Source organism: Myotis davidii, unplaced genomic scaffold (genome assembly GCF_000327345.1).
Source record: "Myotis davidii unplaced genomic scaffold, ASM32734v1 scaffold126, whole genome shotgun sequence".
In the NCBI taxonomy this organism is placed as follows: Eukaryota; Metazoa; Chordata; class Mammalia; order Chiroptera; family Vespertilionidae; genus Myotis; species Myotis davidii.
The window spans coordinates 1030677-1057122 of record NW_006297660.1 but is presented as its reverse complement, the minus strand read 5'-3'; the positions used below and the strand labels follow the sequence as shown (position 1 = coordinate 1057122).

Below are 26446 nucleotides of genomic sequence, written 5' to 3'. Positions count from 1 at the left end.
AAGTCTACTCTGAAAAATAGGAGACAGGAATTAAAAAAAAAAAATTCCTAGTGATCTTGTTTTATTTTCTCCCCTATGACTATGTGTTTTTGCTGTTTTATTAAGTTATGAAGAGTCTATTGTTAGAAGAGCATATGCTAAAGAGGAAAGAGAAAGACCTAGAATTCTAGTTTAATCACTTACTAGAGCTATATTGCATTGAAAATATTACTTAACTTCTCAGCCTTTAATGGTTTATCAAATAAATGGGATTAATACTTAATATCATCTACCTGTGGGTATCCAGTGAGGGAAAAATGTGTTACTTTCCAAGAATTTATTGAATGGCAACACATACCAGAATCCATTCTAGTTCCTAGGGCTAAAAAACTAAGCAATAAATAATCCTTTTCCAGAACAGTAACTAATCTAAGATGAGAAACAGTATTTAAGCTATATAGAAATATATCTGGCTTATAGGCACTCAGCTAATGTTGGCCCTGCCTCTAGAGGTCTTTTTGTTTCTATTTTCTTTTACTCTATATTGATTGTTCATCCTCCAGTGACAACAAAGGAACAATTGTTATACTCTTAGAAGATCAATTAAAGGGCATCATCCCTTTTATTTTTAGCACTCTCACCTGTTAGTTTGCATTTCTTTACCTTTTCATCATTTCCCATCACCACCCTCCCTCTCCAAAAGTGCAGAAGAACAACACACTTAAAATCTTCTCGAGGATTTGAACTGAGGAAAATAAAATGCTAAGGATGAGAATATTGCAGGAAATATTTATTAATGTTAGTATGAAAATTTCACCAGAAATAAATTAAATCACTATATAATCTCCATATTCAGGGATCATAATTCCATTTGGTAGAGCTACTTAACATTGCCATTCAGAGGAAATGTAATGTTTTATTCATAGGTGTTTTTTTGAAATGGAGGCCAAACATTCATATTTATAATATGAAAAACACATTAATATTTAAACATCTATCTCTAAATTTAATCAAATACAATTAGCATAATGGAAGTAAAAATACAGATGACCCTACTCAATACAAATTTTAAATGGGCTATAAAACTACTGTTTATTGAAATTAAGATTAAAGAATTCAATTTATATTTAAGAACCAATTTAACATGATATTATATTCTATAGCTAATGTATACATCTTAAGGATTCTCTGCCTGATTTTTCCATTTATATAATTAGAAATCTAATCCACAGTATTTGAAGAATTAGCATTTGTGAAAGTACCTTGTTCAGTGTTTGGCATATTATAATTAGTCATATATGAAAGTTAATTTTTCAGAACTGTCTCAAGTTAAAATTAGGCTCTACAGGCAAGGATTAACTAGCTAAAAATGTCAAGTGTGTGGGGGGGGGTTAATCTGGCATATTTCTAGATCCAGAACCCCATAAAATATGCTGAAAACATTTTCTGTATTCCCCTCCATACTCATCTGCTCTGCACTCCTGTGTTGCATTATAATCATTACCAGATGTTATTGTTTGAATTCTGGGACTTCTATAGAAAGAAGTGAACAGATATCTGAGAGGCAGGGGATAGCTTGATCGGTGATTCTGATGGGCACCTGACCATGGAGGCAAAGCAGGCTGACCTGAGAAATTAGTAGATAGTCAGCAGAAGTGAAGATGACCCAAGCCAAGTTGGAGAATGTGTTTACAGTGAGAGATCCAGTAGTGAAAAGGAGAGACCAAAACATTGCAGGGAAGCTCACATGTCTTAGTGGTGGTGGCACCTGGTCTCTTAGATTCCTGTTGGTCTCTGTTGCAAGTCTCTAGTACCTAAAAACCTACATCATATGCTTTTGAGGGGTGATCATTTTGGTAGATACCCTCGAAGTTGTGCTAGCCTCTGATGTTGTGCTTAATACTTTCAGAACTGGACTAAAGAGGTCTGTTTGCCTGCACACATTGAAGTCCAATCAAAAGGGAACAGGAGTTGGAAGCCAAGGAAATAAGGTTTAGAATTTAAGGAAATGGCACCAAGCCTAGAGTTCCCAGGTAAGCTAGAGTCCAAGACCTGGCTTCCCAATGGCTTCCAGGGGATGGGTTATATAGGGGAGAAATCATTAATCATGTAATTAAAGGAGTTGGGGTTGTGGGCTGTACTGATTGGTTGGGGTGAGGGTAGGGTGTAGTTAATCATTGTATCAGGTCCTGATAACAGCCATGTCTTTGTTCTGTCTGGTTTCTTGAGGGTGTGGTGTGTAGAGTCCTTCAGCTTTCATGGGCCTGGGGCTGAAACACGGCTGTAGTCAAGATGTTATCTTTGGTTTGACCAAAATTCTGTTTCTGTGGTCAACAGATCTGAGGCTTTGTTCTTAAGACATTTTTATACTGATCAGAATCTGATGTCCTAAAGCAGTGATGGTGAAACTTTTGAGCTCGACGTGTCAGCATTTTGAAAAAGCCTAACTTAACTCTGGTGCCATGTCACATATAGAAAATTTTTGACATTTTCAACCATAGTAAAACAAAGGTTTATATTTTTGATATTTATTTTATATATTTAAATGCCATTCGACAAAGAAAAATCAACCAAAAAAAATGAGTTCGCGTGTCACCTCTGACACGCATGTCATAGGTTCGCCATCACTGTCCTAAGGGCTTGATGGTTAAGGAAGGGACTGGATGAACAGTAAGAAGAAAGGTTCATGGTAAAGAATTGGAGTTTCTGTGTGTTTATGTTATAGGATAGGTGAGGGGCTCATCTCCCCCGTTGCTAGTGGGAGTAGGATTCTTGTGGTACTGCTGTAATAATTTCTGGAGGGCACCATAGGAGGATGAGATATAGTAGAAATCTTTATTTTTTTTTATTTTTTTAAATATATTTTATTGATTTTTTTACAGAGAGGAAGGGAGAGGGATAGAGAGCCAGAAACATCAGTGAGAGAGAAACATTGATCAGCTGCCTCCTGCACGCCCCCCACTGGGGATGTGCCCGCAACCAAGGTACATGCCCTTGACTGGAATCAAACCCGGAACCCTTGAGTCCGCAGGCCGATGCTCTATCCACTGAGCCAAACTGGTTCTGGCAGAAATCTTTATTTATGTGGAATTACACCCCTAGATTTCTGAAGAAGGCCCCTTTCTTTAGTCTAGTCATAGAAGAAATGTTGCTAGAGCTTCAGCAGAGCTAAAATCAGAGCCATGGTCTAGAGTTTTATTTCCATGTTGGAGCTGGGTCTGGTCCAGCATCAGGCTAGCTTAGCTTGTGTTTCCCTGCTGCAGCCCATCAGTCCACCGCCTATGGGGTCTGCCTGGCCATGGGTCATATGGACAGACTCAAGAGAGCCGAGAGCCAAGAACCAAGAGCCACTTGAGCAACAAGAGAAAAAATTCCTTTGTTTAGGGAATTATGTATTTCCAAATCTTTGATCCTTTGCAGTGGCCACACTCCTTCTGGTTAATGACCTCTGTCCCCAGGTATGATTGGCAGGAACCTTCCCTAGTCACCTCAGCTTTACTGAGCATGTGTCTATCTTCCCTTGTTGGATCCCTGAGGTATGCAAAGTTGCAGCTTCCTGGTGAAGGGGACAAAATAACATGCCTATAATGGCTGGCCTTCCCTTTTTGCTCCTTTCCTATCATTAATAACTAGCTGCTTACAATGGCATCAGTTACATTTTCTAGAAGTGGCCTGTGGTAATCTGCTGCTGAAGTCTTGTCCCTCTTTCTTGTCTTTTCCTCTCTTTCTTCTAATGTTTGTTCTGGTTCATGAGTGGCTTTCTCAGACATGCTCAAATGGATGGGACCATGTGAGGCTATCCTCCAACAACTCACTCACCGAGACACATTCATCAGCCATTTCTGTCCACCATTCCGTTTGTGCCTCTAACTTTTCCTCCCCACCCTTCAGCCAAGCCTCACGGATGTTGACCTGAGACATAGAAGAGAAAAAAAGTGCCAGAAGCCATTTTCATTCTATTCTTTTCCTCTGAGAGCCGTTTTTCAGAACTCACAGCAGGTTCCACTCTTCCAGTGGGGTTGGAATTCCACATTTTATTCTTCATACTGAAATTCTTATTAAAACTTTACAGATTCAACAGTCACTGATGCTTAAAGCATTTATTCTACAAATATCTATAATAATAAAAGAGTAATATGCTAATTAGGCCAGACATTCTCCCGGATGTCCTTCCGGACGACCTTCTGGATGATAGGGCTGTGAGGGAAGCCTGGGTTCCGGGTGCTTGCCGGCGGCCAGAGGGAAGCCCACGTCCCAGGTGCCAGAGGGAAACTGGTGCTGGCAGCTGGGGGAAGGAAGACCTACTCGTGTACAAATTTCTTGCATAGGGCCTCTAGTATTAAATAAAATACAATTGGAAACTCAGGGCCAAGTAATCACAACTTTATCCTATCTACACTCTTGGATCCTAACACCCAAGTCTTTCAACCCAAACAATGATGTAAAATCAATCGAGGTATAACAATGAGAAAAATGTATCAAGGGAAGTTTTTTTAAATACAGAGATTTTAATACCTTTAAAAATTCTACTTCTTCAGTTTATAATGTTAATATTTCTCCCTGTTGAATTTTTAAGCTTCTTTAGAAGTGTTGTTGCACCTTTAAATTTTAAATTATATACTATAGTAGCTGCTTTTTACTAAGTATTAAATAGTTGTTCATTGAATGGATTAAGTGATGAGATAGTAAACTTTTAATTTTATTTTTGTTTATTTATTTTTAATATATTTTATTGATTTTTTACATAAAGGAAGGGAGAGGGATAGAGAGTTAGAAACATCGATGAGAGAGAAACATTGATCAGCTGCCTCCTGCACACCCCCTACTGGGGATGTGCCCACAACCAAGGTACATGCCCTTGACTGGAATCGAACCTGGGCCCCTTCAGCCCGGAGGCCTATGCTCTATCCACTGAGCCAAACCAGTTAGGGCTATGTTATTTTTTTAAATAGATTTTTATTGCTCTCAGAGAGGAAGGGAGAGGGAGAGTGAAATAGGAACATCAATGATGAAAGAATTATTGATTGGCTGCCTCCTGCATACCCCACACTGGGGATCAAGCTCACAACCCAGGCAGGTGACATGACTGGCAACTGAACTGTGAACGCCTGGTGCATAGGCCAATGCTCAACCACTAAGCAATGCCAGCCAGGTGAGATGGTAAACATTTTAATGGTTTATTTTCACTGAAATATTGTGACAATGCAATTTGCATCATTATGTTCTATTATGAAATATTTTGCTAAATATTCAAAACTTAAGTGCAGTCATGCTCCTCTTAACCACAGGGATACATTCTGAGAAATGTGTCCTTAGGTGATTCCCTGTATAACCTACCACACACGTGTGCTGTAGGGGATACTGCCTGTTGCTCTTAAATTACAAGCCTGTGCAGCATTTGCTATGCAGAACAACATGAGATTAAAATCAAGCTTAAGAGAAAATGGTGCATTCAAAAGGTACAGTAACACCAGATGTATGAACTTGCTGCTGGCATAACAAGGCTTACTGTGTACAGTAAACACATTTTAATAGTTAGAAAGAGTGCATTCTAAAATAATAAATTTAAAAAAATAAAAAATAAACTAACAATAAAAAATATAGTATCATAAATACATAAACCAGTAACGTAGTCACTTATTATCATTATCGAGTATTATGTTCTGAACATACTTATATGTGCTCTGTTTTTATACAACTACCTGCACAATAGGTTTGTTTACACCACCACCACCATAAACATGTAATACATTGCTCTATGACATCATAATGGCTCTGACATCACCAAAGGATAGGAATTTTTCAGCTCCATTCTAATCTTATGGGACATTGTCATATATAAGGTCTGTCATTGTCCGAAATGTTATTGTGGAGCACGTAATTGTAAATCAAGCAATTAAAGAGTAGCACTTATTGTGTTGACATGTAGAGAAAGAAAAGTCAAGAGAGATGACTCAGTTTTGACAGAATGTATTACTGCTCCGTACCTTTTCTCATTACCACTGGTTTAAAATGCGACTGTTCTGTTTTCGGCCTGTTTAATTTTGTAGGAATATAAACCTTGTCTCAGATACACTGTTTAGTGTCCTCTTTTTAAATTTTTTAATTTATTGATTAAGGTATTACATATGTGTTCTTGTCAAGGATATTTCAGTAGAAAACTAAGGATTCAAACCATTGTCAGGTAGCTAAAATGTCCAGGTTGATTTTACCCCCCCCCCCCAAGAAAAAAGAAAAAATAATAACAGTAAAAACAGAAAGCTTGCTTTAGAATATAAAATTCCTTTAGGACAATATTCAGTGAATATATTATCACCAGATAATCTTTAATATTTAAGTCAGGCGAGGTGATAAAATATTTAAAGTTTTAATAAAACACTTCAGTGAAAATCACAGAATATTTGCTTTCACTTAAATATGAACAAAACTTTCATTTTGTATGATCTCATGAAAAATTCTTCATAGCTCTGTGAATGATACATAATTCAACTCCTTTTGCAAAATCATTCATTTGACTTTTTAGATATCATTTTAAAAAGTCTAACTAATGGACATTCCTAGACACTAAAATGTAAAATACAATATTTGGAATTAACTCATAGCTCTAATTTCTCAGTGATTCTACAAAGGACTATTAGAGAGCTTAGCGGATAAGTCAGAAAAATAGTATTTCTTCTTTTTACATTTTATGTTCAAAATCTGTGTGAACAGAGTGGGAACAAGAGAAGCCTGCTGGTGTCTTTCATAGCTCTTGTTCTTAGAAACAATAGAACTCTGTTGAGTTTGTTTCCCTGGCTGGCTTTCCCTAAAGTGTACCCTTCCCTATTTTTGTTCTCTTCCATCAGATACCTATATGTCTAAACCCCTTTGAGAATATCTTTCACACCGTTGTGTCTTTCTCTAAGGGAAAATGTAATCTTACTTCCGTCATCTAATTAGCAGAGTCTCTGCGCTTCAGGCTTCCACATCAACAGGAGTGTGATGAGCCAGCGTGCTGACATCAAGGAACACTTGATTAAATTGCACACTCCCCCAAGCAGGCACGGGCGTTCTGGGTCCGAACATTTCTGGGCCCCATTCCACTGAGGCCCTGTTTTCTGCACTGCAAGTGTCCAGGCCAAGCTGAGGATATAAAGTTCTGATGAGAGTTTGTATTTTTTTTTTTTTTCGAATAAGGTATTTGGCACACTGTTAGGTGTTAGGTTTAGTCTGTTTTGACAACTAGAAGGAGCTAAAATTACAGAATAATAGGAAACAATACTGGGCATATAACTTAGGGCGTGTTTTCCTTTGAAACACCAATGTCTCAGAGTAGAATAAAGGATCCATTGGTGTGCATAAAATTTCAAAATGATAAGCCTTTTCTGGATATGGTATATTTAGATTTATGAATAGTATGTGGTAGATTTATTCCTCAATAATTTATAGAAATACACATTTTTAGTCTTTAGTTACTCAATAATTTATAAAAGCACACTTTAAAATGCTTTTAATTATTCAAATATTTAATATTTGATAAAGGAAAGTGCAAGGAAGGTAAATATCCTTTTTTAAAAATGCCATTCATCCTTCAATAATAGGTAGCCTGACAGGTGTGAGGTGATATCTCATTGTGGTTTTGTTTTGCATTTCTTTGGTGATTAGTGATAAGTATATTTTCATGTACCTGTTGGCCATTTGTATGACGGTATAATTTACATAGAGTAAGTTCGTCTTTTCTAGTGTAAAATTCTATGAATTTTGACAAGTGTATAGTCTCCTAACCACAATAACATATAAAGTAGAAATCATTTCCCTCTCCCCCAAGGGTTCCCTCACATCGTTTTGTGGTGAATAAGCCCTGGTAACCACTAATCTGTTATATTTTGTATCCCTAGATTTTTACCTTTTTAAGAATGTCATATAAATGGATACATACACTATTTATGATTTTTGAGTAGAGTTCCTTCTACTGAGCATAATGCATTTGCGATTCATCCATGTTGTTGCATATATCAATAGAATAGTTCTTGGTTTTTATAGATAAGGGGCATGCCACGGTATGAATGTATCAAAGCTTCTCGGTCCATTTACTCATTTGAGGACATTTGAGTCATTTCCAATTTTTGATGATAATGAATAATGTGGGTATAACCATGTACATATGGTTCTATGTGAATAAATATTTTTATTTCTCCTGGACAAATATTTAAGATGGGAATGTAATATCAAATAAGGTCATGCTTAACATTTTAAGTAATTGCAGTTTGATTTCTAAAGTGGCAATACTATTTTGCATTCGCACCAGCAAGGTGTAGAAGATTCATTAGCTCTCATCGTTCCCAAAACTTGGTAATGTGAAAGCTGCATTTGAATTCCAGGAGGTGTAGTGAGGGATTGACAGTGGTAGGGAGAGGATTGGGTATGAAGTTAGTGAAGCTAGGGGACAGAAACCAGTAAATGTAGTCATACCTTCTAAGGGGATTGTTCAAATCCATTTTTTATTAACTAATTTACAACCTTAAACACTTCAGACTTTGCCTCCAATGACACAACTCTTAAAACAGAAAAATTATCTACAAGATCTTTGTTCTCAATAGGATTTGAATAACAAATTTATCCTTAAAATTCAATATGTTTCAAGTCCAAAGCTATCTGTGGCATTTACATGTCTAAACAGATTTTCATTAATGTTTTATATAGAAACACATTTTCGTTTGAATATATATATCCAAAACCTTACTATAGGTGTCCAAACACGCTTGGCCTCCAGTTCAGACACTTCCTGCATGTGAGAAATCTCCTGCTTCCAGTGGTTCATCTCTGTGCTCAGAAAACTGGAAGTTAGCCAGAAAGTCTTCTAGATAAGAGCATTAACGTGTAAGTTTTAACCAATATAACCTTGATTCATTATTAAATTATGCAGGACATTTCAGAACAGTGACCTGAGTTATATTTCTGGTTATGACACAGTTTGAGACTATGCACATCACCTAAATTACTCTTGACACTGTTTTCTTAATGGTTGGATTAAGTTATAGGATAAAATGTTTATTTCTGAAGTTAGTTCAAAAGTACTTGAACATGTGTTTGCTGCTAAGGTCAGGGCTAATTTCTCCACTAGGCAGAGTAGGCACCAAGCTTAGGGCCCTCGATGCTTTAAGGGAGGGGCCCATGAAAATGTTTTATTTTCTTTAAAAATCAGAGGAAATAAATGAGCTTTGAGGTCAAAGACAATGCTTTAATATATAATATTAATATGTGTCGTTATAGAAATGCAGTTACAAGATACATTTTCTATTGTGTTTATCAAGGGGAAAAGTCACAAAGACAAACTGCCCAGGGCCCATAAAAGTCATAACACAGCACTGGCTAAGACAGAAGATTGTGGCCGAAGGGTTAGATGATTTGGATTCTGCACTGTAACAAGCCTGGGCCTAAATTTGGGTTTGAGCTTAGTTGTCTTAGACTGTGTCATACGATCAAAGTGAAATTATTTCCATTTGTGAAAACAGATGCTCCTTGTAGTCCCCTTGAGCTGTGCACATTTCCCCCCTGTTTATGGCCCGTTACATACTCATGATCTATTATTCCAATTCATGGGCCACAATCCCATCCTACTGCCATACCTCACCTGCTTTCTCTTACCTGCTTGTTATCTAGGGCATGGTTTCCTCCAAAAAGATTTTGCAGGCCACCCATGTTTTCATCCACACTGTTTAATTGCTAGATATCAATAATAATTTCAGTTTTGTTCACATTTGAAAGATTTTGTAGGGCAAAATGTGTGGCATGAGACTGTTTCACACTTATTGCTGAGAGAACAATGGTGAGCCCAGTGGCCCCGTCTATAGAATGGAAACTCTAAATTCACTCCACTGAGAAAATCTCACACAATGTACAAGTAGTTCCTATTATAATATAGCCTATCCTTCTAGTATTTACAATAGAAGTATGTTTAGAGTCTAGAGTCTATACTTAGCTATTGATAACCTTTAAGAATTTAAAAAAATAAATATTAGAAAAATAAAGAAATAAACCTTGTATTGTGTTTTTAGTGCTTGTGAAAACTGATGAAGGTGCTATTTAGCATTGAACCAAGCATTATGGGAAAATAAGTCTAATCCCTTTCTGTCCTTTAAAAAAATGAAATTTAACTAACACAATGCTATTCCAATTTTCTATCTCAGCTGCAGATACATAGTTTGGGAGTTAATCCTTTTTTAGGTGATGGGTTTCACATAGAGATAATACAGGCTATCTAAAAATGAGCTTCTTAGAATTGTGCGAATATTGGAGCATAATTAGACTAAAAATTACTGCTGATAAATATTTTTTATTTAAGTCTGACCATCTCATAAATGCATGTGACAAAGATGTTTAATAATTACTGTGCTTATACTCGTGTAATAACTATATTTATACTTTTAAGTAGGTTTTTAGTGGTCAATAATATATCCATGTTTGTACCTTTGGTATTTTTCACAATTGAGTGTTGTGTATATTTTTGCCCTTTCAGATATAATGGCAACAATACATTTTGCAATACAATTAATTCCAGTTTAGTCCATTTTCTACACATTCACATGGTGGACACTCTAGAGTGTATTGTTAACACACCATTTATTACTATATACCCAGAATGTCTTTCTAGAAGTAACTCTGAATATACTAATAATACATTAAATGAGAACTGAGACCCCAACCTTGGTAGGAATAAGTAATAAACTCCCAAGCACTCTCTCCCCATCTTTTCATTCACTGGTTTTTCAGAAGTAGTTCAATTCCTGGATTAAAGGAAATAGGGTACTAGATGGCTTTCATTCTAGCATCTTGAAGTTAGGAGAGCATTCTCGTTGAGAGTATTCTTTCTACCAATTTCCACGTAATGAAATAAATCTGAGCTAGAGTAGAATGAGACTTCCAGGAACAGCAGGTATAATGTCACAGCTCTATTAGCACTGCTAACTTGATCGTGGATCAAGTTACATCTGGGACTGTCACACTCACTGCTGATGTTGAAAAAGGCTGCTGAGAGAGTCAGAAGAACACTCGGGCGCCATTCCTGAGCCCATTAGCAGAATCTTACAGAAAATGGTAACACCAAGCTATGTGTCTCTCTCACTAATGCTTTGCTTTCACGCTGCCATATGCTTTATCCACCCACCACCCCACGTGTATATGGGTTATATTTGGTTTTTGCAGATTATCTCGTTAAGATGTTAGCACGTGGTATATCTGCAGAATACATTACTGTACAGGTCACAGTCCTGGAGAATAAAATTAATTTCAAATGATTTTGCTTGAAGCGGAATTTTAATCTGAGACGAATAGCCAGGATCAGATTCTTCTTGCAGTTCTCTCTACATTGGTAATGACCTTAGCAATAATATGTCATAACTTATATCTGTAACTAGCAAACCTCTATTTTTTTTGTATTTTAGTCAATAATGCTTTATAGATTGTCAGTTTGCCTAATGCCTTGTGTGAGTTCTGTGATGTTATATATAAATAGGATATAAGCATCTAACGGGGTAAATGGTCCTTGGCATGTTTGTTGTGCTTTCCTAGGGAAAGGAATCAAACATCCTTCCAAGTGAAATATCTAGAAGAAATAACAATATTCAATCCAGTTCAAAATATATTCACTGAACACAATGAGCAAATCCCAATATTAGTAACTTTGGATGCAATATGTAAGACCCTTATTCAAGTTTAGAGTCTAAATACTAATTCATATGCAAATGCATACTTAACATAGAGTGATAAATATTAAGTGTGGAATTATATATTTTCTATGAGATTAGAGCACAGTAGGTAGTGTGTAATGAACTCTTGGAAAATATAATCAAGCATATGGACTCACATTATCTGAGTCCTTAGTGGAATGCTTTGATTCAATTATGTCACATAGTGCTTTATACAAGATGCATAAAATGCTATCAGCGCATAAAAGAAAGTATTTAGTATGCACTGGCTCATTTTAATTGTATAAACACACCTGAAAAATGTACCTTTATTTCTCACTGTTGAAATTTCATTAGACTGTATTGGTGCTATGAAACTCTAAAAGGATTAAAATTGTTCATCCATAGAGGCTTGGATTGGGTTGCAATAATCATTAGTATTTTCTATTATGATTATAAATGATAAAATTAAAGAAAAAAAGCAGGTACATTAAGATATTAATCAACATAATCAACTGACTAAAGAATGACTAATTCCTTTTATTAGCCAAGAATGGATTGTAGCTTAATTGATCACCTGTGATGTGTGGAGACTTAATTAATAATTGAGATATGTCAACATGCCTATTATATTATATTCTGTGATTTACTCTCTTTAGCTTCCTATATAATAAAATTAGTATGTTATGGAAAAAAGCAATTGTGATAAGTATTTCAGAAGAATAATGAAATCTCTATGACTACAAAAATAAAATAAGATTAAATGAGACAAATGCTTTAAATTGTGCATATAAAGGAAAATAAAGTTTATAGTATAAGCAGTAGAATAATTGTGGGCTGACTTGACTTAGAAAGATTCTTCTGGTTAAAAACAAAATTCTGGAAAAAGCCTGATAATTCAAAAATTAAATGTTTTGTTTTTCCACAGTAGTCAACTTATATCATATTTTCCCATCAGTGTAATAACTACATACCTGAGCTGTGAGGCACTAAACAGGAAAATGGTGTAAACATATTCTGAAGATGTTTTAGGATTAGAGACGTTTACAGCTTTGCTATTCAAAGTATATGGTTCCAGCCTCATCGGAATTTACAGGAGAGCTAGTTAGAAATGCAGAATTTTGGACCCCACCCCAGGCTTAGGGAATGAGAACATAGATATTTAACAAGAGCCCCAGGAGATGTGAATATATAATAAAGTTCAAAAGCACTGCTTTAAAGAGAATACAGGAATATAGAATGTTGAGAGATGATGTAATAATTCTTAAACTTTATGTAGTTTTCTTTTTTTTAAATATATTTTATTGATTTTTTACAGAGAGGAAGGGAGAGAGATAGAGAGTTAGAAACATCGATGAGAGAGAGACATCAATCAGCTGCCTCCTGCACATCTCCCACTGGGGATGTGCCCGCAACCCAGGTACATGCCCTTGACCGGAATCAAACCTGGGACCTTTCAGTCCGCAGGCCGACGCTCTATCCACTGAGCAAACCGGTTTCGGCAACTTTATGTAGTTTTCATGCTAAATTACTTTTGAGCCTAAAATAAGAAATGTGGCTTTGAAAGGATTTCTTGAAAATGAAATTTATTAACTGGAAATAACATTGTAGAATATTATTAACTTTTTGTATTTTTATTCCAGGAATGTTTTAATTGTAATCTCAACTCACTTGATTCTTTCTCATTATAACTCTGTTTACAATTTCAAACAACTAATCTCCCTTAAATAATATTTGTCATACTCTACCAGTAAAATGTAGGTTTGATTTTTCACTCTAAGTAAGCAAACCTATTCATAAGGATTTTTTTGTAAATATACTAATTACTTAAAGAAATGTTTACTCACAGCTATATGTACATGACAATGTGCTATCCACTAGTGAGGGAAATTCAATAAAGTATAATCACCTAGACATGATTTGGAGATATTAATGAGAAAGTAGTTTATACACATAAGAAATGGTATGTCATGCTTGAAATTAAATTAAAAATTGGAAATAATATAGAATAATTCAAAAAATATCTCGTTTTAGATGCTGGAATAAAATAAAAGTTCCGATGTTATCTTCCCAATAGTAGACATGTTTAAAATTTTTAATTGATTTGGGTTTTAATGAAGTGGGTTTTAGAAAATTAATTTAGCTAATACCCTGTAGAATATATTTTAAATAAGAAAGATTAAGGTTACAAAAAACTGTTGGTAGATACTTTACACTCTTTTGCATGAAACGATGATGATTTAAAAGATTGTGGTGACACATGTACTAAGAAAAAAAGAGCTGAGAGCCAAGAAGGAAAAAAAAAAATAAGCAAAGGAATATATTGACTGACAATGTAAAAGGTACTTGGTTAAATGGAAGTATCAAAGATGATTTGTATTTTGCATCAGGTTACTGGAAGAGTTATTACTTGTGGTATTTATAATATAGGAGCCATGTTTAGAAAAGGCTAATTAATAGTCTAGCTACAAACCATTACCAGAGAGAAGCAGTCACATAGGGAAAATTAATTATTGGTTTGTTTCACATAATTTCTTATTTTTATTTCTTCATTTTGTGTGTGTTGATCAATTGTTCCTTATTTAGAGCACTTTTAGGTTTCTAAGAAAATGGGAAAGTACAGAGCTCTCCTGTACACCCACTGCCTACACATGCATAATCTCTTTACCAACATCACTTATCAGAATGATACTGAAAAAAATACAAACAAACAAACAAACAAACAAAAAAACACAAGATGAACCTACATCGACACATCATAACCAACCAAAGTCCATAGTTAACCTTAGGGTTCACTCTCCAAGTTGTACATCCTATGGGTTTGGACTCATGTATGAGGATGAATGTATAAGCTTTTGAGGGTTCTACTGATATATCCTCTCACCCAGAGATCCCTTCCTCAGCCATGTCCACTCACTTGCTAATGAGCCTATCACAGGCATCCCCCACTTCCTTTATATTGTTTTCTCACTGGCATTTCTTTTTAGTTTGGCATTTCCATTTCTCTGCTTACAGTGCCCATCTGTTCTTGCATGCTGTCTACTTTATTCATTAGAATCCTTAGCATATTGGTTTCTTTAAATTCCCAGTGTGATAATTCCCACATCCCTATTATGTCTGGTTCTGACGCTTACTCCGCCTCCTCAGTTGTGCATTTTGCCTTTTGGTATGCCTTATAATTTTTGTTTTAATCTCCACACACGATGTACTGGGAAATGGAACTGCTGTCATAGTCCTTAGTAATGTGAGGGTTAGGTGTGGGGCAGGGGAAGCGTGACAACCTATGGTTAATACCGCTGTCTTTTAACGATCCTTTGTCTCTGGGCTGTGAAATTAACAAGTGCTTCTCAGTCTTTCTCCTCCTTACTAGGGACGGGCTGGCCAGAGGCGGCTGGCTGAAGTGGATATCTCCTTTCGCCCAGGGCAGCTGGGCTATGGTAATACTCCGGCATGTTAGGCTCTGGTTAACTGGCTTCTTCTGAGGCAGGTCGGTTAAGATCAGAGTGATCTGAAGTGTTTAAAAATGTTTTCTTTTCCTCTCCCCTTGTTGAAAGAAGCACAAGGGGATTTTTCTCAGATATTTGCTGTGGAAACCAGGTCAAGCTCCTGCAGGTAAATCACACAATATTGAGCCCCACCCAGATCTTGGGAGCAGTAGTTTAAACTGAGTCTTCCCATCTCTTCTGGATCCAAAATAGTTCAACAAGACCTGTATACTAAAATCTATACACCATTACGGTGAACTCAATAATGCATACATTCCCAATCAAAATCCCCACAGGCCTTTATATATAAATTGCAAGGTGGTTATAAAAATTAAATTGAAAATGCAAAAGAACTAAAATAAACAAAAAAGAATATATAGAAAGACCAAATTTGGAGGCCTTACACTGATTTTAAGAATTTTAAATTATAATAATCAAAACAGTGGGCTATTGATATAGTATAGATCAGTGGTCAGCAAAGTCATTAGTCGACAGAGCCAAATATCAACAGTACAACGATTGAAATTTCTTTTGAGAGCCATTTTTTTTTAATTTAAACTATATAGGTAGGTACATTGTTATTAACTTAACTAGGGTACTCCTAAACTGGCCTTTGCTAAAAACGTCCTCAATCTGATTGAGTTGCTGAGGTCGGGAAGGGGTCGACCTCAGCGAATGTACCTCAAAACAATGTACCTCCCCCACGCTACGCATCCCGTGGCTCGCCTGCGCCATGTTTCCCGTTGCCCAACCAACCGACACCCCCCACTTCTTCTAATGCCACTTCTTCAAAATAGACTCGCCCAGGCCGAAAACCGACTTCTGCACATGGACCACGAAGTTTTAATCGCACTGTACGTGCCCGCCCGCATGTGGTATTTTGTGGAAGAGCCACACTCAAGGGGCCAAAGAGCAGCATGTGGCTCACGAGCCGTGGTTTGCCGACCACTGGTATAGACAAATAGATGGATATAAGAAAGTCTGAAAATAGACCCATGCATATGTAGACAACTGGTTTTTAACAAAGGCACAACGACAATTCAGTGAAGAAAGGATAGGCTTTCAACGAATGGTGCTGAAGCAATTGGTTATTCATAAGTAAGACAAGAGCTTTCTTTTCATACATAGTAACATATGCTAAACTTGATTCACAAAGGACCATAAACCTAAATGTAGATCTCACTCATACATGGATTCTAATGAACAAAATAAACTAACAGAATAGAACCAGAGGCATGGATACATGGAACAGACTGACAGATGGCACAGCAGAAGGGTTGTGGGAGCTGGATGAAAGAAGGTGAGATTAGCCAAAGGACATATATGCATAGCCCAGAGACATAGACAGCAGTGTGGTGAAGCTAAAGTGGAGAGGGTGGGGACAGGGTAGAGGTGGGCAAAGGGGTAGAAAATGGGGGACATCTGTAATAGCGTCAACAATTTAAAAAATAACTTATCAAAAACATTTCTAAACGGAAACCTATGAGAAAATCTTATTGACCTTGTTAGGCCCAATTATATACACAAAAAAACTTCATAAATCAATTTAATCAAAATTAAAAACATTTTACTTTTTTCACATTTATTTAACCTTGCCATTGTTTGAAATTATGTTATCAAATAATATTTATTTCAAATATATTTTAAGGATATTTTGATTATCTTAAATAAGTATTAAGAATGTATTTCACTATAGAGCCTTCAGGAACTTGATTATAAATAATAGAAACAAGAACAATAATGGAGAAGAGATTCCATGCATATGTGGAGTGCCAATTATTTACTAACAACTTTTATTAATACAATTCCAAACTACTAATTCCCAAAATATCAGGCTTAAGCTTCTAAAATAATAAGAAATGTTATAATTGTACTGGAAATGATCACAGGTATAATAGTTTCTAGCAAATATTTTAAAATATAAAATAAGAGATGAAAGAAAGATGACTTTTGCTTCAACAACTTTTAAAGTTTACAAAGGAGAAGTTACCATAAATTATGCAAACTCTCCTCTAACTCTTAGGGAACAGTATACGTTTATAGAAAACTAGAGGCACAAAAATTTGTGCACTCGGGGGGGGGGAGGGGGGTCCCACAGCTCGGCCTGTGCCCTCTCGCAGTCTGGGACCCCTCGGGAGATAACGACCTGCTGGCTTAGGCCCGCTCCCCGGTGGCAGAGGGCAGGCCCAATCCCTAGGTGCAGCCCCTGGTCAGGCTCAGAGCAGGGCCGATTGGGGAGTTGGGGCACAGCCCCCTGTCACGCACAGAGCACAGTCGATCAGGGGGTTGGGGAGCTCCCCCCTGTCCTGCACAGAGTAGGGCCGATATGGGAGTTGGGGCACTGCCCCCTGTCACACACAGAGCAGGGCAGATCAGGGGGTTGGGGCGCCGCCACTGTCACACTCTGGGCAGGACCAATGGGACATTATGGCTCTACCCCATCACACACAGAGCAGGGCCCATGGGGGGTGGGGCAGAATTGGGGCACTGCAACTTGTCACTTTAGCTTCTATTTTTGTAACATAGTTGCTTAGATAGCAGCTGAGAGGCTGCCAAGGCAGAGGGGGAAGCTTTGGCTTCCTCTGTCACTAAAGCAAGCAAGCCTCATGTTAGTTTCCAGCTGCCTGGCTGCCGGCCGCCATCTTGGCTGTCAGTTAATTTGCATATCTCGCTGATTAGCCAATGGGAAGGGTAGCAGTCGTACACCAATTACCATGTTTCTCTTTTATTAGTGTAGATAAGATCTAACATGTCCTGAAAAGGCATGTTAAAAGACAAACATCATTTTTGTAAATGTTCCTATTACTTAGAATCCAATCAATTTGAATTTCTGTAGAGTCAGTGCTTCGTGATATAAAACTGTATTATGCATCAGAAAATTTCTATGCCCTGAGTAGGGCATTGCAGGATGTGTTTTAATACAGTTTACATCTGTCATGTTGTAATCTCCACATGCTGTGGAGAGCTCCACTGCCTTTTAATGCACTCAAGAGAAATATTGCTTTACCATGAATCTTATTTCTAAGCATGTTTGCATTAACCTCTAAATCTTCTTAATAATAAAACAATAGAATAAACAGATTGCTTACAAATTATTGTGGATCAAAGCATAAATGTCAATGCTGGAACACTGAGAACACATTGTTATATTAGAGAAGTAGAATGCAATCCTTTTGGTCCCCAAACCACTTTATATAGCATATTTTATTCTATCCTGAAATAGAATTCATGACAAACAGAAAACAAACCAACAAATTGAAAATTTTAAAATAAAAAGTAATATTCAAATAATAAGATGAATGAAGAATATAATTAAATAATTAGAATTTTTAAATATGTATTTCAAGTCATAAATGTTGAGACATAACTACATAGGGGAAGTATAGTACTTGGATGTTTGAATCAACTTATAATTCATTCATTCATTCAATTTATTGATAATGTACTAGACAAAATATTCTGTTCTAGGCACAGTGAAAAGAGTATCAAAGAAAAGAGTCAATTCCCTTCCTTCCTTTGGTTATAGCAGGAAGACAGTATCTACACTAATAAAAGACAAAGATGCTAATTGACCATACCTTCGCTACGCACATCAGCCAATCAAAAAATGTGTGCAGATTAATGCAACAAAGATGGCCATTAAATTTGCATACTGCAGACGGATCCCACTGTGCGGCCCTGCCCAGGGCTGGCGGCAGTGCGATCCCGAGCCGCTGCCCGCCCCAGGGTGGGATCCTGGCCTGCAATGTGCAGCCCAGGGCGGGGAGTGGGCAGCAGCGCGATCCCCAAGCGCTGCCTGACCCAGCGTGGGATCCGGGCCTGCTGTGTGCAGGGTGGGGCAGACAGCAAGGAGATCCCGAGCCACCGCCTGCCCCAGCGCGGGATCCAGGCCTGCCGTGTGCAGCCAGGGGCGGGGGTGGGAGGGAGCGGGCAGCAGTGCGATCCCCAGCCACCGCTTGCCCCAGCACGGGATCTGGGCCTGCTGTGTGCAGGGCGGGGAGGGTGGAGTGGAAGGCAGCATGATCCGGGCCGCCGCCCGACCTAGCGCGAGATCTGGGCCTGCCATCTGCAACCGGGGGAGGCGGGGCAGGCACCGTGGGATCAGCGTGCCATCTGCCACCAGGGGAGCGGGCCTAAGCCAGCAGATGGTTATCTCCCTAGGGGTCCCAGACTGTGAGAGGGCACAGGTTGGGCTGAGGGACCCAACCCCCTGCCAGTGCACAAATTCTTGTGCACTGGGCTTCTAGTATATACATAATAAGTTAAAGCACAGGTAATACATTGGTATATATGACATGTTAGTGGTGGTTTAAGAAATTTCTTCAGAAAACAATTGTTCTACTGAAGTTGATATCTACAGAAAAAAAGCATTCTAGGCAGAGGGAACAAGAGGAAAGGTCCTGGTTAAGGAGAGCAGCATATGATATGAGTTGCAAGGTGAAGTGAAAAGAACATTGTGGCCGGAAAGGCCAAATTGGCAACTAGTGCAGGGGATTAGAGTAGAACATGAGGTCAGAGAAGTGACCAGATGTCATGAAATAAAGTACAGAATTCTAGGTCCTTGTCAGATGTTGGGTTTCGATCAAAGTGAGATGAAAAGCCATTGGAGTATTTTGTGCAGAGATGTGACATGGCTGGACTGACATTGTAACAGGAGTACTGGAATTTTTAGTTGAGAAAATAAATGCAGGAAGGGAGGTGGAGAGCAGTCAGGGGCATCATGGAGTTGGAGACCTGCAGAGTGGCAGTGGGTGAGATTAGAAGTGGACAAGCTTTCCAAACATAGCAACATGATTAAATTCTTCCAGACAATAGTGGTCATTATGTTACAAACTGATTTGCTGTAGTAGTGATTTCTTTTTCTATTTTAGTTAACGCTAGGTGTTCCACAGACCAATCTATGGGGAGCAGAGGAGAGGTCTTCAGCCGAAGGCACTCCTACTCTGTTTTTGTTTTGGTTTTTAACCTTACTTTAACATTTGAGCAGGATTAAATTAGAAGAAAGGGTGATGCTGTTTAAAAACCATTTACATACCATTGCATTCAGAACAGTTGCATGTTTTCTATAGTTTATTTATATCACCATTTTGTTTTTAATGTTTTAATTTATGTTAAATTACTCTGGAAATATTGACATGCAAAATTAACTACATCTCTACTCTATATAGAGATTATAATTCCTGAAAACAGTTAAAGTGCCAAAACAGAAAAAGCCATAAAAGCTTAATGTGTCCCATCTTTAGAATGTGTTTGAAAGAAATCACTTCCTATTTTATTTTCTTAAATTGTAGACATGTTACTAGACAAGCAATGTTTCTCAAATTAATCATTCTTTTATGCAAAAAAGGGAAATAAATGTTTTGGTTGCTATTATCCATTAATCTTTGTCACATTAAGTTTAAACTGACAGGTAACATTCATAATATTGTCAACTGACTTTTTTGTTTGTTTGTTTATTTGAAGCTTTTGGAAACATGTACAAAACATTGGGGAAATGTTGGAAACCAGTTGAAACACAGTAAAATTCAACCCAATAAAGTAAGACTGCTTTTTCTTCATCCACGCTGGGAATTTTCAAGAAGTGAACTATGACAATAGATCGATTTTTGCTACTGTTTCTCCTCTGGGTATGCTTGCCACACTTCTGCTCTCCAGAGATAACGTTCAGAAGGACTCCTGTGCCTCAGCAACGAATTTTAGGTACACGCATACCTAGAAGTGATGGCAAAATTCTGCACCGTCAAAAGCGTGGTTGGATGTGGAATCAGTTTTTCTTACTGGAAGAATATACAGGATCTGATTATCAATATGTGGGAAAGGTAAGTTTTTATTGAAATCTCAAATATTTACATTCTTTCCTTATGTGTCTTATTAAAGAAAATTTGAAGGTCATCGAGAGTATCATTCTTATAAATTTGGTTCTCTAAATATTTGTAAAGCAAAATTAGTTTATAGGATATAAATTGTAATTTAAAATACTATGGAAGGAATGAATATAACATGATAAAGGAATTCATTTCCTAGAAATCTGTCCACTAATATGGATTAAAGCAGTACTAAAAATTGCAATTTTAGAATTCGTAGCCAGAAATCAATAGTAGTGACAAAACTGTGCCAGTATAGTCATTAAAATGACAGTGCATATAAATAATATAAAACATATATAGCTTGTATTCCTGTTGAATTCAGTAAGGAAGAAAGGACATGTTTAAAAGTTGATTAACATTCTACAGAATGAGAAAGCAACTGCCATTAAAAATATAACCTAAGGCCAGAAAATGTCATATTTATAAGAAAACTTATTTCAGATATGTGCTATTTATTTTTCTTAAGTCTCAAAATAGATACAATTCTATAAATGAAAATAAATAAGAAGGGGCAATACTAGTTTAGTTATTGCAATATGTTGTAGACAAAAATGAATTGTCATTCTGTTTAATTAAAAAAGTTAGCAAGGAAAATTAGATGTGGTTGGGAATGGAATGAGAAATGTGACATACAAGCACTGCAATAATAACTGCTTTTATACACTAGATTGTATTAATTTCCCATCTTTTTCTTGGAACTATCTAAATCTAATCAAAGTTAGATAATGTATTCAGAAAGAATTCACTTTAATAGGGTTATTATTTTTATGGACAGTCTATGAAAATATGTCTAAGAAAAAATAAGCAGTTAAATACACCCACAAAAGGAAAACAGATATAATCACATGTTAATACATCACAAGTGAACACTATAAAATTATGATAGATACATGTGTTGGTGACTTTTGCATTAACCCAAACATTAATAACTTCATTCAAATAATTAAAAGTGTGTTAAAAGTTTTATAGTAAGAAAAACTATTTTTAGAGAATACATGTTCATTGGTTTTAAAACATTTTGATACATTTATTTCATGTTTTAATTATTTTAGTCTTTTTTTAAGTGTCCGGCAATATGAGAATGATGATATTAAAGGTTAAGTGTCATATTGAGTGTTAGGAGGAATAAAAGAAACAGCAACCTAAGCAATATTACCAGAAATCATATAGAAGTGACTTCTCACAGTCTTCATCTGGTTGAATGCCCAGCTCAGAGGGCTAAGGTAAAGTTTAGGATTGCTGCAATAGGCAAGTTTTAGTTTATGAAACTAATGACATTAAAATATAATAGAAACCTGAACCATATAAACTATAAATAGTTTTCTTTGATTCTTTCTAGGCATAGCAGTTATTTGCTTATTCACATCTATTTTTCTTCATCTAGTCCTTAATGAGGATTTAATAAATGTTGATAAATTGAATTATCCTTATCTTATGCACTTTCATGATATTCAAGCTCCTTCATATGTAGTTTTATTTATTCTCTCCCCAAAGAATATGAACACAATGGAATCAAGAACTTTCTATTGCTTTGTTTCCAGCTGTTATAGTAAAGCTTATTACTAATTGATTGAATTGACCTGGTTTCTATTGAATTAAATTCCCAGAGTCATCTGATACCACTTGGCTCTTGGTAGGGAAAACTAATCTAGAATTTTACATCACTATGTGCAATTAAAGCTGGTGTACACTTCAGATTTTTCCATTTTGATATCTTCTGTACTCTGCTTTATAAAAGCAAATCAGAACACTCTTTAATGACAACAGAGCTAAGGAATTCATAAAATGTGTTTGCCAGTTCTTTTCTATACCGTATATGCAGAACTACTAGATTAACAGAAATATTAGATGTTGTAGCTCTGAGTTTGCCTCTAATGTACATAGTGTCATTTTTAATCCCTTTTGTCTTTTATGTCATGACCTTTGAAATAGCTATTTAAAAATTTTCTTATCTATACTGTAATATATACATATATTAACTACTTATTAATTATTTATATAGCATTAATAACTTACACAATTAAAATTTTATTTTAGATGTAAACATAAATTTATATAAGCCAAAAGGCAATATGCAATGTAGATTATTTCAATAAACATGTTGTAATAAGTTGAGGCTAAGACATATTTTCTTCATGAAGTATAAAAAATTAAAAGTTCCCCAGATATTCTTTCCAACATCACTTCTAATGAACTTATTACATTCATCCTCCATTCAGATTAGTTTAGACATAGGAGTAATATGTGCCCCCATTACTAGACATAGGAAGATGGTGATAGACACACATTGTAGTGAGAAATGTATATTGAGCTCAGAATAGGGACAGTGGAGAGAATTACACTGGTGGAGTAAGAAAAATACTAAAAAGCATATGAATGAAGAGAGGAAAAAATAAGAATTAGCCAAAAAATTAGCCAATCTAATCCTATAAAGCAGGGGTTCTCAACATGTGGGTCGTGACCCCTTTGGTGGTCGAACGGCCATTTCACAGGGGTCGCCTAAGACCATCCTGCATATCAGATTACATTATGATTCAAAACAGTAGCAACATTACAGTTACGAAGTAGCAACAAAAATAATTTTATGGTTGGGTCATAACATGAGGAACTATTTAAAGCGCCAGAAGGTTGAGAACCACTGCTATAAAGAATGAATGGCATATAATCTAATCTAATAAAAAGAGAAACATGCATATTGACCGAACCTTCGCTATGCCCCAAGCCATGCCCTCCACCCAATCAGAGCGATTATATGCAAATTAACCCAACCAGGATGGTGGCTGGCAGCCATGGAGCTGGAGCAAGCAGGAGGCTTGGTTGCCCCAGTGATGGAGGAAACCAAGCTTCCCACGTGCCCTGGCCGGCTGTAGCCTCTGCTCAAGGCAACAAAGTTTCAATTATAGAAGCTAAATAAATTCCAGATACCTGCTTCCAGCCAGCCTCCACTGGGAGCTTCGGTGGCTGAGGGCCATGGCCAGCCTGAAAATAGCCATCAGGCCCTCACCCAGGATGGCCACACCCTCATGGGGTGAGGGTCCCCGCTGGGGGGCTTGGCTAGCCGGCAAACAGCCATCAGCCACTCACCAAGGCTGGCCACTCCCTCTTGGGGTGAGGGTCCCTGCTGCGGGGCTTGGCCAGCCTGAAAACAGCCATCAGACCCTCACCCAGACTGGCCAGGAACCCCAGCAGGACCCTCTACCCTAAAGGGGGTGGCAAGCCTGAAAACAGCCCTCAGCCCCTCACCCAGGCTAGCCAGGCACCCCAGCGGGGACCCCGACCCTGAAGGGGCTGTGGCCAGCCTAGAAATGGCCATTAGCCCCTTACCCAGGCTGGCCTGGCACCCCATTGGGACTCCCCCACCCTGAGGGGGCTGTGGGCAGCCTGAAAATGGCCTTCAGCTCCTCACCCAGGATGACCACACCCCCATGGGGTGAGGGTCCCTGCTGGGGGGGCTTGGCCAGACTGAAAACAGCCATCAGCCCCTCACCCAGGCTGGCCAGGCACCCTAGCAGGACCCCCACCCTGATCCAGGACACCCTTCAGGGCAAACCAGTCGGCCCCCACCTGTGCACCAGGCCTCTATTCTATATAATAAAAGGGTAATATGCCTCCCAGCACCGGGATCAGCGGAGCCGCGAGGCCTCCCGGCATCAGGATCAGCGTGACAGGGGGCAGCAAGAATACAGGCTGGGGCCCTAGCTGGTTTGGTTCAGTGGATAGAGCATCAGCCTGCGGACTGAAGGGTCCTGGGTTTGATGCCAGTCAAGGGCATGTACCTTGGTTTCAGGCTCCTCCCCAGCCCGGGCCCTGGTTGGGGCTCAGGCAGGAAGCAACCAATCGATGTGCTTCTCTCACATCAATATTTCTCTCTGCCTTTCCCTCTCTCTTCCACTATTCCTAAAAGTCAATGGAAAAATATCCTCGGGTGACAACTAAAAATCCTATATAATAAAACCCTAATATGCAAACCAACCAAACAGTGGAACAACCAGTCTCTATGATGAGCACTGACCACCAGGGGGCAGATGCTCAATACAGGAGCTTCTCCCTCGTGGTGGTGGTGGTGGCGGGAGCCTCTCCCGCCTCCTCAGCAGCACTAAGGATGTCCGACTGCAGCTTAGGCCTGCTCCCTGCTGGCAAGTGGACATCTCCTGAGGGCTCCCGGGCTGCCAGAGAGATGTCTGATTGCCAGCTTAAGTCCAATCCCCTGGGGAGCATGCCTAAGCCAGCAGGTGAACATCTGCCAAGTGGTCCCAGACTGCGAAAGGTCACAGGCCTGGCTGAGTGACCCCCTTGAGTGCACAGATTTTTGTGCACCAGGCCTCTAGTTTATCAGATAAAAACCAATTTCTGCTTAAGATGTTAAAGCAAAGGAAAATTAAAACACCTTACTTCTCATTCGGTTAAAGCAGAGGGAAAGTTAGAAAAATAATATAACTACTAATCAGAAGACCTTATTTCTGCCAATAATTTTCTCTCAGTCGTTAAATCAAGTATCTTCTCCTTGCCTTCATTTCTCATCTATTAAATCAAAGTGTTTTCATATATATTTTTAATGTGAATATGTTGAGTGTATGATTGCACCTATTTATCTGCTCATTGAATACAAGTTTTGTCTGAGTCAGTTTTTTCCTGTCCAGGCAATACGTAAAGGAGAGAGAAGAGTGGAAGACAAGAACCCACTCTATGTGTGAATGTGTTGTGATCTAGATGTGAATATAGTGTGAATACAGGCAAGAGCTTTGATTTTAATTCTTTGTGGCTGACTCAAATTAGAAGCTCTAGGACAGTTCAAAATGTAGATTTCTCATCTCTTGTAGTCTCATGCCAACATAGCTTCCTGCAAATATGACTCTTCTGTGTGACTCATTTTACCCTGCCATGTGTGTCCTAAAACCGTTGCTCTTTACCTCTGCCACCAGCCCATGTAACCATTTCCATTTTTCTAAATAAGATGGTGTTGATTTTTTTCTTTCTATGTAATACCAAGTATTTTGTCACATTGAACTCAGCCAACTTTTTTTTTTTTAGATCCTCAACTCCAGATATCCTCTCTTAGTGTATTTTCCTCCTGGTCTTTTAAAATTCACTGCATACAGGGAGCCTTAAGTCATCACTTGGTGTGTTTTTTTTTCTAAAACTGGGCTGTTGTTTTTCTTTCTTGATCTCCTAATATCCTTTGTTTTGAAAAATAGGAAGAAGGATACCTGCACTATACGTATGTTGTTATTTTTAAACTGAGAGTTGAAAGACAAGTTTCAACGTTGTAAGGCTCTTTTCTGGATGTCCACAGGATGGTGGACTTCATTCCTCTAGCTCTGCCATTGGGTTTCTTAGATCCTTCTAAGCTCCAAATAAATGTTGTCAGCTGGCCAAACCAGAGCCTTAGGATAACATTTGCAATAGCCATGCAGACACCTTCTTGTTTTGTTTTCAGAACTGGCTTAGT

The 26446-nt window shown here is 37.9% G+C and overlaps 1 protein-coding gene across 1 annotated transcript in view; it reads left to right on the top strand.

Annotated features, from left to right (window-relative positions):
- The first annotated feature begins 20596 nt into the window (after window positions 1–20596).
- Window positions 20597–26446, top strand: part of CDH10 (cadherin 10) — a 68969-nt gene continuing 63119 nt past the window's right edge. The window contains exon 1 of the mRNA XM_006773312.2: window positions 20597–20949. Coding sequence (XP_006773375.1) covers window positions 20719–20949 — 231 coding nt within the window. The 5' untranslated portion in view covers window positions 20597–20718. The remainder of the gene's footprint in view (window positions 20950–26446) is intronic.